At 36.3% G+C, this 13,043-nt stretch overlaps 1 protein-coding gene across 1 annotated transcript in view; it reads left to right on the top strand.

The window, feature by feature from the left end:
* Positions 1-11,596, top strand: part of LOC125681454 (putative neutral sphingomyelinase) — a 23,304-nt gene extending 11,708 nt beyond the window's left edge. The window contains exons 6-8 of the mRNA XM_048921561.2: positions 9,689-9,812; positions 10,471-10,587; positions 11,068-11,596. Coding sequence (XP_048777518.2) covers positions 9,689-9,812; positions 10,471-10,587; positions 11,068-11,429 — 603 coding nt within the window. The 3' untranslated portion in view covers positions 11,430-11,596. The remainder of the gene's footprint in view (positions 1-9,688; positions 9,813-10,470; positions 10,588-11,067) is intronic.
* The last annotated feature ends 1,447 nt before the right edge of the window (positions 11,597-13,043 follow it).

The following is a 13,043-nucleotide window of genomic DNA, read 5'->3' as shown; positions in this document are numbered from 1 at the left end:
GAACAAGAACTGGGTAAGGAGCGACAATGAACATGGAGGCCGATATCAAAATCATGAAATTCATTGCCCTCCAGCCAATCTTTATATCAGGGAGGAAATCAATAGTGAAAAATACATAAGTCTTTACCCATCTCCCTACCTAAAATTCTGAATGTGTACCACACACATTAATTGGTGCGTAGTGAATTAGTGATGAACATGAGGTCTATAACAAAATTGTGAAACTCGTAAACCCTGGGTTAATGGTTCTGGACCCAGGGTGGGGTTCCAGGTGACTCATAAACTGATAATGCATTTACATTTTTAAAAATAGTCTTACTTTCTGAACATCAAGTGCATACTTATGATCAGGCAGTGTGTCATAATCCTGAATAATTTGACTAAGGTCAAGGTTATTATTTGAAATAAAGTTGTTTTTTAAACATGTTTCCTAAGAGGTTGATGTTGGATAAAAATTTAAATTCTAATAGTTAGGGGGAGGGGGGTGTGTGTGATAAAATCTCCGTAAGTTTTTGTCATCCAACATCGATTACACTTTAGTGGTAAAAGAAGGAAAGACAAGTGGCTGTTAAAAACCACAAACATGTAATAATATTACATTTTAAAATGAACATTTAATAGTTTTAATGTACACTTTCATTTGTGAATAAACAGTAGAAAAGGTATACAGAGCGTTAGTTATAATCGTATGTTTTTACTCATTAGTCGATTAGTTTCAACATTCATCATATTTAGTTTTAAGGGGGTGGGGGGTCTTGGTGTAAAGTATGTGAATTTAGTTTTTCATTAGACATTGAATTTTTATCTCAACCCTAATGGGTCACATTGTAGTATTACAGCACTTCCAATTCATATTCTATGTTGTGTGATATGTAGGTGACATTTAAGGCCCATGGGCCTCTCGTCAGTTTCAGAATTTATCTGGTCCTCTAATGGGTATATAGAAAAGGGTTTTTCCTACAATTCAAGAAATGCTCTTTGAAATTATAAAAATTTTTAAGATAAACTTGTTTCCTTTCTATGTTTATGTGAAAAATCTATTTACTGGTTGTATTACCTATGAATGTGTGCTGAATTTGTTTGAAATCATTTAGGCTCCCGAGTCCTAGTGACATTGTCTATCATTGTGCGACAGTTTTAATAAAGACATGTGACCCTCTTCATTCAGATTGCACAATAATTTGTCTAGACTGCAATACCACAAGGAATTGTAGGTTTAAACAAACACCACAAATAAAGTAAAATGGTGTGCTTTTAGTGAAGACAGACACATAATTCATGACTAAATTTCAAAGAATGTCACACATTTGTTATGATATCTTTTGTTTCATCACGTTTATGGTAAAGGATCCAGGATGTGAATTGATAATAAATTAATTTCTCTTTTGTTTTATGTAGTTACCTTGTCTAGTTTTTTTTATGTTATTACAGCATAGTTGTAAAAAAATTTATCAATATTGAGATAGAAATAAATCCAATGGGTCTGCTGTTTAAATGTGAATTAGTATTTTTATAATTTAAGTACTGCAAATTTTTGTTGCACATTTATCGATTAATGAATTCACATTTTTATATTGAAAGAAGCTCTGACTTTTCAAATTGACAAAAAAGTGTACATGTTTATTAAAGGAATGAAATTAAAATTTCAGATTGACATAGTTATTTCTGGTACATTTTATATGACTTTATTTATCTGCAGGACTCTCCTCCTGACTAAGTTTAACTTAGTTTTCTAGTTAAAAATGTAGTCAGATATAAGGAGGGTTATCAACTAAGGAGAAATCACAGTTGTCATGGCAATGTGACCTGTTTGCAGCCAATGGAAATGATTTTGTATTCTGAAGGATGATAATGAAAATCATCCCATGCTCCCACTCTTTTTATACCCCAATAATATACACAACCCAGGCATTTTATTTCTGAGAAATACAGAATGAGAAAAACAGAATGTTTTTATTTTCTATGTAGTACAGAATTTGACATGCTTATATTTCTGTGCAACAGATTCTGAAATGAATGTTATGATGCATAGACATAAGTAATTATAATGATTTTTTGAACTGTGATGATTCATTCAATTGTCTCAGATACACAAGTGAATTTTCCAGTTGCATGCAGAGTATGACATGGCGTCAGATGATACCTCGCTCATCGTGTTGCCCAGGCATTTGATATGAGTCAGTTTATAAAATACACCTCTGGATCATGTGACTTGGTCATAGTTGGAGGTGACTTTAACCTTCGACCTTCTGACCTTGGATACAAGATGATCATCACCAATGGCAACTTGCATGACTGCTGGCTAGTAAAGGTAAGTCATATATTTGAAGTGGTGACATACTTGTAGTTGGGTAGTGTAAGGTTTAATAAACAAGCAAGATATCACTCATGCTTTAGGTGGAAATGTTTAGGACAGTTGCTGCAAAACACAATTTTCTTGTCATATATGCAATAGTCAGTTATTTTAGCTTGCCTGAGTCAGATGTTTAATTTTTTCTAATTGAAGTTTGTTTGTTTGTTTGCTTGTCTGTGATAGAAATTTTTCACATACTTGGATGCTACAGAACCTGTGCCAATTTCAATGTAATCAGAATTGGATGCTTTGATCTGCTCATTTTCGTGACTGTAACTTATTAAATACATTGTCAAGGGTTGTCTTGTGTTGCAAAATTGGGGAACAGATCCAAGGATCTTATTTTGATCAGATTCATTGCGCTTTATTCCTTGTGACAAGACCTTTCTTTTCATTTTTGTGCTTGTGACCATGACTGTAGACCTGCTCAAGTCTCTATGTTGTTTTTATTACATTATCATTTCATCCAAATTTTACTGTGTTTCTCTGCTCTTTACATACTTAATGTCATCAAACATATGTTTGGCATTATCAAAAGTATTAAAGAGAGCACTGATTATTAAACATAGAGACTTGAGCAAGTCTACCATGACTGTTGAGATTGACCTACTTTCAAGAAAACCTAACTTATGTTATATCTCCTGAGCTTTCATATCTAGTACATGTGTATATGGATTCCTTATTTGGTGCTATAATGCTATACAGTGTGACCTTGGAGTATGACCCAAATTTTAAAACTTTAACTGAATTATTAATCTTGCTCTTAACTTTTGAATGGTGAGTGATACATCTTTCATATTTCATTTATGCATTCCTTGTATAAAGACCTTTCTGTTGGTACCAACATTTTTTACTTTATAACCTTGACCTTGGATTTTGACCTACTTTTGAGAAGTTACTCTTGGCAATATTCTCTGAACTATTTAAGGTAAGGTTTTTGTAATTTGTAGATAGATTCCATTTGGCAGAACCTTACATTTCGGCATATTGTTTTTGTCCTGTCTGTCATTCTGTCTGTGAAACTTTAACCTTTCTAATAACTTTTGAACAGTAAGTGCTAGAGTTTTGATATTTCACATGAGTATTCCTTGTGACAAGACTTTTCCATGGGTACTAAACCTTTTGACCCTGGCACTTGATTTACTTTTAAAAAATTTGACATTGGTCATAACTTCTAAATGGTAAATATTAGAGCTTTTATATTGCACATGAGCATTTCTTGTGACAAGATCTTTCTACTGGTACCAAGATATTTGTCGTGACCTTGGCCATCTTCGGAATTGGCCATTATTGGGGGCATTTGTGTTTCACAAACACATCTTGTTTTTAGCTCACCTGAACCGAAATTTACCTGAAAGCTTCCTGACATATTGCAGATTCAGGTTTGTTCAAATCATGGCCCCCGGGGGTAGGATGGGGCCACAATAGGGGATCAAAGTTTTACATACAAATATATAGGAAAAATCTTTAAAAATCTTCTTCTCAAGAACCACTGAGCCAGAAAAGCTGATTTTTACATGGAAACTTTCTGACATAGTGCAGATTCACGTTTGTTCAAATCATGGTCCCCGGGGGTAGGATGGGGCCACAAGGGGGATCAAAGTTTTACATACAAATATATAGTTAAAATCTTCTCAAGAACTACTGAGTCAGAAAAGCTGATATTTACAAGAAAACTTTCTGACATAATGCAGATTCAAGTTTGTTCAAATCATGGTCCCGGGGATAGGATGGGGCCACAAGTGGGGGGGGGGGGTAAAGTTTTACATACAAATATAGGGAAAATCTTTAAAAATCTTCTTCTCAAGAACCATTGGGCCAAAGAATTTCACATTTACATGAAAGCTATCTGACATAGTGTAGATTCAAGTTTGCAAAAATTGTGGCCTCCAGGGGTAGTTGGGGCCATAATAGGGACTAAGGTTTTACATGCAAATATATATGGAAAGTCTTCAGATATGGGCCAAGGTGACTCAGGTGGGCGATGTGGCCCATGGGCCTCTTGTTTTTATCTTGTGACATTATATCATGGTTGTGTTGTGACCATATGGGGCTAGGTTGGAGCCACAATATGGGGGCAAAGTTTTTCATGGGAATAAAGATGCAATTTTTTTTAATACAAAAATCACTAAGGTGACTCATGTGAGTGATGTGGCCCATGGGCCTCTTGTTCTATTTTGTTAGTAAAAGAACACCCTCTTGTTAAGAAAAAAATAATTGTTAGATACATGTAGCAGTCACCCAAAACTCATGTGGTTAGAAATGACTTTCCAAAACTTTCTGTATGCAGTGTAAATTGAAATTTGCTCAAAAATACAAATTATATTCCCAACGACCATGTTGTATGTACTGTGTGGTCTGAAATTTCATAATACCCATTAACGTCAACCGTGAAGAAGTTGTCACATATATAATACCCATTAATGTCAACCGTGAAGAAGTTGTCACATATATAATACCCATTAATGTCAACCGTGAAGAAGTTGTCACATATATAATACCCATTAATGTCAACCGTGAAGAAGTTGTCACATATATAATACCCATTAATGTCAACCGTGAAGAAGTTGTCACATATATAATACCCATTAATGTCAACCGTGAAGAAGTTGTCACATATATAATACCCATTAATGTCAACCGTGAAGAAGTTGTCACATATATAATACCCATTAATGTCAACCGTGAAGAAGTTGTCACCTATACTAAATAACACTGCTGAACTAATATCAAACACTTTTACATGTATGTAGTGGAGAACAAGCCATGCTCATCTCATGTATGTAGTGTAGAACTAGCCATGCTCATCTCATGTATGTAGTGTAGAACTAGCCATGCTCATCTCATGTATGTAGTGGAGAACAAGCCATGCTCATCTCATGTATGTAGTGTAGAACTAGCCATGCTCATCTCATGTATGTAGTGTAGAACTAGCCTTGCTCATCTCATGTACATGTATGTAGTGTAGAACTAGCCATGCTCATCTCATGTATGTAGTGGAGAACAAGCCATGCTCATCTCATGTACATGTATGTAGTGTAGAACTAGCCATGCTCATCTCATGTATGTAGTGTAGAACTAGCCTTGCTCATCTCATGTACATGTATGTAGTGTAGAACTAGCCATGCTCATCTCATGTACATGTATGTAGTGTAGAACTAGCCATGCTCATCTCATGTATGTAGTGTAGAACTAGCCTTGCTCATCTCATGTACATGTATGTAGTGTAGAACTAGCCATGCTCATCTCATGTATGTAGTGGAGAACAAGCCATGCTCATCTCATGTATGTAGTGTAGAACTAGCCTTGCTCATCTCATGTACATGTATGTAGTGGAGAACAAGCCATGCTCATCTCATGTATGTAGTGGAGAACAAGCCATGCTCATCTCATGTATGTAGTGTAGAACTAGCCATGCTCATCTCATGTATGTAGTGTAGAACTAGCCATGCTCATCTCATGTATGTAGTGTAGAACTAGCCTTGCTCATCTCATGTACATGTATGTAGTGTAGAACTAGCCATGCTCATCTCATGTATGTAGTGTAGAACTAGCCTTGCTCATCTCATGTACATGTATGTAGTGTAGAACTAGCCATGCTCATCTCATGTATGTAGTGTAGAACTAGCCTTGCTCATCTCATGTACATGTATGTAGTGTAGAACTAGCCATGCTCATCTCATGTATGTAGTGTAGAACTAGCCATGCTCATCTCATGTATGTAGTGTAGAACTAGCCATGCTCATCTCATGTATGTAGTGTAGAACTAGCCATGCTCATCTCATGTACATGTATGTAGTGTAGAACTAGCCATGCTCATCTCATGTATGTAGTGTAGAACTAGCCATGCTCATCTCATGTATGTAGTGTAGAACTAGCCATGCTCATCTCATGTATGTAGTGTAGAACTAGCCTTGCTCATCTCATGTACATGTATGTAGTGTAGAACTAGCCATGCTCATCTCATGTATGTAGTGTAGAACTAGCCTTGCTCATCTCATGTACATGTATGTAGTGTAGAACTAGCCATGCTCATCTCATGTATGTAGTGTAGAACTAGCCATGCTCATCTCATGTATGTAGTGTAGAACTAGCCATGCTCATCTCATGTATGTAGTGTAGAACTAGCCATGCTCATCTCATGTACATGTATGTAGTGTAGAACTAGCCATGCTCATCTCATGTATGTAGTGTAGAACTAGCCATGCTCATCTCATGTATGTAGTGGAGAACAAGCCATGCTCATCTCATGTATGTAGTGTAGAACTAGCCATGCTCATCTCATGTATGTAGTGTAGAACTAGCCATGCTCATCTCATGTATGTAGTGGAGAACAAGCCATGCTCATCTCATGTATGTAGTGTAGAACTAGCCATGCTCATCTCATGTACATGTATGTAGTGTAGAACTAGCCATGCTCATCTCATGTATGTAGTGTAGAACTAGCCATGCTCATCTCATGTATGTAGTGTAGAACTAGCCTTGCTCATCTCATGTACATGTATGTAGTGTAGCACTAGCCATGCTCATCTCATGTATGTAGTGTAGAACTAGCCTTGCTCATCTCATGTACATGTATGTAGTGTAGAACTAGCCATGCTCATCTCATGTATGTAGTGTAGAACTAGCCATGCTCATCTCATGTATGTAGTGTAGAACTAGCCATGCTCATCTCATGTATGTAGTGTAGAACTAGCCATGCTCATCTCATGTACATGTATGTAGTGTAGAACTAGCCATGCTCATCTCATGTATGTAGTGTAGAACTAGCCATGCTCATCTCATGTATGTAGTGGAGAACAAGCATGCTCATCTCATGTATGTAGTGTAGAACTAGCCATGCTCATCTCATGTATGTAGTGTAGAACTAGCCATGCTCATCTCATGTATGTAGTGGAGAACAAGCCATGCTCATCTCATGTATGTAGTGTAGAACTAGCCATGCTCATCTCATGTATGTAGTGGAGAACAAGCCATGCTCATCTCATGTATTGTAGTGTAGAACTAGCTTGCTCATCTCATGTATGTAGTGTAGAACTAGCCATGCTCATCTCATGTACATGTATGTAGTGTAGAAACTAGCCATGCTCATCTCATGTATGTAGTGTAGAACTAGCCTTGCTCATCTCATGTACATGTATGTAGTGTAGAACTAGCCATGCTTATCTCATGTACATGTATGTAGTGTAGAACTAGCCATGCTCATCTCATGTATGTAGTGTAGAACTAGCCATGCTCATCTCATGTATGTAGTGTAGAACAAGGTCTTGTATAGAGATTGAGTATCAGAGGCCACATTAGGTGTCCAAAGTTTAAGAGTTCATCTTGTAAAATTAGAAAACCTACAACTCGGGTAAGCAATGTGGCCCATGAAAGGAAGATGAGTCCTGCATTGTCACGCTAGTGCAAATTGATTGACTTGATCAAGTTTACTGCTGAATTATTGATATTCATTTGCTTTTATTGTGAAAGTCAGAAGCACTGGAGTCGAAATTGTCTGATAGCATTTAGGCAATAGCAATATCAAACTCCTGGAGCACTTTTGGCTGATCCAATCTTGTTTTGCTAATCCACATGGGTGGAGTTTTAAAGGTTAAACCTACATAAAACAACATCCCAAAATTAGTAGCCATTACAAATTTATTTTATGTTTGCAAATGTACTTTTTATGTCATGTTTAGCAAGTACAGGTATAAACAGAGATGATTGTAACACTGGCTTTATCTCTTTGTAACAAAGTTGCGGGGGGGGGGGGGGGGGGGGGGGGGGGGGGGGGGCTGCATTAACTTGGCTGTGAGTAACAATCCAGATCTTATTAACTTGGCTGTGAGTAACAATCCAGATCTTAGTCTCTGATACTTACTACAGAGATAACATTTAGGGGGAGGAAGATACTTATTGATTTCTGGGTTATGAGGTCAAAGATCATAATAAAGTCAAAGGTCAAATGTAATGATGATATGGACAGCATATGTAACTATCATCCTTGTACTTGCTGGCAGATTTGACTTGACAGATTGGAAGAGAAGATACTTATACATTTCTTAGTCAATTAAAAGATAATATACAATTGGTAATTAAATGTAAAAAGTTTATGGACACTACATTTTTGTTTCCATTTCATGTCAGCTACAAAGAGATGGTAAGTGAGGGAATGAACATGTCATAGGTTAAAGGTCATATTACACAGTCAGTAATCACATGTAACCATGCTGTGGTCACAGTAAAAAGAATAGCATGTGATTTAACTACAGACATCCAAGGTCAAAGAGAAGATGCATAGATTTGGAGTTTGTTGCCTTTCAGTATGTTAAATGATACCATTGTAAAGTAGCGCTGTTCCATGTTGTGGCACCATAAGGGAAAGTACAAAGCAGTATTCTTTCTTGTTTTCTTGTTCATTTTGAACTCATACTACACTAAAGATGTAAAAGAAGCAGACATTCTAGAGAAAGAAAAAAAGCTAGACCACTTATGATATCAATTAGTTCTTTGTCATTTATCCTTGAACCATTATCTGAGAAAACTTTCTGGTGAATAAAGTGAAAACAAATAGGACAGAGCATAAAAATGTGTTCATCAAGTAGGAACTGTTATTTGCTAAGGGAAGTAATTACAAAAGAAATCATGAAGTTGTGGATAATAAGGATGGTCTCAGCTGTATAAGCTTTCATAAGAAATTCTTTGAAAATTCAAAAGATCTTTCAATGGCATTATATCTTATATGCTCAATTACTTCTAAACTGAGAAGACGTTTTATACCCCAGTGATGGAATATTGAGGTGCATGCTGCTATTAAGTGTTTCTTTGTCTTTTGATCTTGATCATAACTTTTGAACCGTACAAGACAGCTAGACTTTAAATGTGGTAGACTTAGGTCAGAACTATTCAAGGAAATTTGTTACAATTTCATGAACATAGACATGCTTAAGAAGAAAATAAAAGGAAAATGTCATCCCATTGATAGAATGGATAAGAGTGAAAAACTTACAAACAGACCTTGAAACAAAGACATCACAGCATATGTATATTTAATTATTGAATCATCTTTGCAAACCCAGGGACCTGATCTGCCACTCTCATCTTCAGTGGATTAGAACTCTTGGGTAGCATGTATAATTTCTGTATTAGGATTCTCTATTTGATAATGCCAGACGTGTTAATGTTTGAATGTAGTCGAGAAGTTAGTAGTACTTTCTGTCCTTCACTATGATAGACTTCAAACAAAAACTGTCAGGTTCCAAACAAAGTTTATGTACATGTTCTGTGTAATATGCATGCGTTGAGAAATCATTGACTGCTCTCAGTTATGTTGATCTCATCCATCCTTTGTAGAATGAAGAAAATGAGCTGGGTCACACTAATGAGAGAAAGGACAACAGCTTCAGCACTGACAATGTACAGCGCTTAGAACCGGCTGGCAGACGACTAGACTATCTCCTGTATAAGGTCAACCAAGGTCAGCGAAATCATTATACATTGAAGTAAACACTTATTGTTAAATTGAATTAGATATATAGGTCTTCTAGACAAGAATTCAATATGGTTTTATTATACATCCCTCAACCACTTACGGAGGTACATGTACATGCTATATAGGAATTACCATGTCTCTCTGTCCATCTAACTTCATTACAAATAATTATTTGTCAGAGCCATAACTTTATTATGGAGGGACTTGATATGCACAAAGGTAACCAATGACCTGACAGAGTGAAAAAGTCATTGATGAAAGTCAAGGTCAGTCATAGAAAAAAATTTACCTCATGGTAAAGGAGCCATGATTAAGGATGGAAAGAAAGAATAACATATGCCTCGTTTAGATAAGCCCCTCAGTTATATCAAACTGTTAGGGCAGCTTTAGTTTTACATAATTAGTGTTTGTCATACATGTAATTGTTGAGTCTGTAAATCATTAATAGACAGGAATGGGATTTTTCTTAAAATTTTGTTACATTTAAAGGTTTACTTTGTATTGTTTAAATTAGATATACAAGTAATACTAGTAAATCAAGCAGAATAAAATGAGGAATGTGCAAGATTTTTAATACAGAGAAATAAGTGTCCAAGTTAGCCAGGTTTTTTTTTTTACTTCAACATGTGTCTGTATTGTCAAGGTGTGGAGATGGAGGTGTCCAGCTGCAGTCTGGACTTTGGGAAAATCCCCGGGAAACCCTACAACTATTCTGACCATGAAGGTGTCACAGCCCACCTACTGATCCAAAAGAAAAAAGGTATGTGTACCAGAATATAAAATGTCTTGAAAAGGCTATGGAAATGACACATTTTTACATTTTGTACTGCAATACTGAGAATCATGTCATGTGTACCTGTCAATCAGAAATAGTTTTGACAAAGAAGCATTGCTTATAAACACTAAACCATTTTAAACACCGGCTTATTGTTTGTGCATGTGTGTTGTCCATTCGGAGTTGGTTCTCAGTGATGCATCTATAAATCTCCATGACAGTTACCCACCAGCAGAACACAACGTTGGTAATATACATTGTACATCACTGACAGACAGGTTTATGACACGATTCTCAACAAAATGAGCCATTAAATCTACAGTGCATGTCGCAAGTGGTAAACAAAAGAGACAATACTTCAGAAATAACTTTAATTTTTTTGAAAATACATGAGGGAATGAACTGCAAGGTATCATGCTGGCATGCTGTACGGAGCACATTAACAGTTATTGTTCATCATTACAGATCTCGAACAATCCCCCGAAGTAAGGGACGAGAAGAAATTATATGACCTACTTCTGGAGTCCAAATCTATTGTACAGAAGGGCTTAGAAAAGGCCAGGTCTGATAACCTGTTCTACACCATACTCTGTGTAGTCAGTGCCATAGGGCTGTACGGATTCTGGTGTTTGGAGATGGATCGGGAGAGCAGCCACCTAGCGGTCATTGGCCGAGCCATTACATTTGTGACCTTGACTTTACTAGTTGCATTCTTTCTGGTTTACAAACTGATTATCAATAAGATTGAATTCAAAGGACTGACAGGTGCACAGGAAGACATAAGTAACCTGTGCGGCAGCGTAAGGAGACAAATTAAACAAACCTAAGGACACACCATTACCGTACATTCCTCTCTGTTTATAAAGGCACAATTATTGCAATAAATCTAAATTATACAGTGATATGATATGGATTCCGAACATGGATTTGTTGTCATTCCATTTATTGATTGTGTAATGTAGCTTTCTGTGATAAATTCTTTTCAATATCGATATGCTGTATTGTTGTTATTATATGATATCTTATATTGTTATTATATTATTGAATGAAAGCTATGAAGTTGAAGGCTATGTACTACTTTTCTCCCTGTAGTCATAATTCTATGTGCAACTCGGGTGTGGCTTCTGCTACAGGAGTCCTGGTGTCAACACACTTGAATCTTCGTTTTATGAGGCAAATATTGGCTATTCTGGCAGAGTGGTTCTTACTTGTAACAACTCGCCCTAATGTCGCCATTTCCCAATTATCTCCCTTTAGAAGCATGCCCTCGTGCAAGCATAATACTTTATGTCAAGTTTTATTGCTATTGGACAAGTGATTCTGTAGAAAAAGTTGAAAATTTGCAAAGTAGACAGACTTTTGATCACCTCAGGTGAGCTAAAAAAAACTATAGCTTGTTTGAAATTCAGTGCTGTATTTTCTTGATGGGAATTCCTTAATAGAGTGGGGGAACTGACATCATTTAATAGGGCCCCTCTCTGCATCTCTATCCATTCAAAATTCCCCTTCAGGGCATATTAGTACACAGTATTGTATGTGGACTGAAAATAATGCATGATACAATTGTTGGTGAATCTCTGTCCCATAACGAGCAACTGAGCCATTTCATATTTTATGACACTTTAGGAGTATAACATGTATTTCTCATTACAAGTGTGAAACTACATGTAATTTTACCTTGCAGTTATGTGAGATTGTTCTGTCTTACACTACTACATCATTGATGATGACATCATAACATTTTCTATAAATAAGGTATAATTGGGTGTTTTCTGCAGAATGTTGTCTATTTTTGGCAGATGAGGAAAATCCCCAAACATTACAATTGCAAAATATCTTTATAAAAAAAATGTAGGTATAATGTACTTTGCAGATTGGAAGTGCATAATATAACTTGTTACCTTATAAGGATCAAATCGCCAAAATTCAAACCATTGAAAATACTGTTACACAGGTATTAATTGTATTGTTTTCTTCATATTTTAATTTGATGTAGCTTTCCAGAGTAGAGTTTTAGGTTTTTTTTGTTTACACTTTAAGTGTAAATAAACCATTTCTAGGCACGCCCCCCCCCCCCCCCCCCCCCCCCCCCCAATTAGTTTTATACACCTGTCTCTAGACTGGACATATCATGGTACAGCAATGTTCGCACATCCGTTCATCTGTCCATTCTGTATTTATTTTCATTTTCCTGATGAATATCAAGCTGCAATATTTGTAAATTGTTGTGTACACTCTTTGTGGTCACTCTAGATCATCGCGTCTTCGATTCATTTCAACCTCCCTTGTAGGACTTTATTTCAAATTTAATGTTATGTGGAGGGTACATGATTTGTCTGTCTTCTACAGTTTTCAAGTGTGGACCTTATTTTACCAAGTGTATGGATATTTTAAAATGATGAGCATATAGAAAAGATTTGATTTTCTTCAATGTATGAGAA

Source organism: Ostrea edulis, chromosome 2 (genome assembly GCF_947568905.1).
Source record: "Ostrea edulis chromosome 2, xbOstEdul1.1, whole genome shotgun sequence".
In the NCBI taxonomy this organism is placed as follows: Eukaryota; Metazoa; Mollusca; class Bivalvia; order Ostreida; family Ostreidae; genus Ostrea; species Ostrea edulis.
Note: the sequence above shows the minus strand (reverse complement) of the source record. Positions and strands in the feature narration are given on the sequence as shown.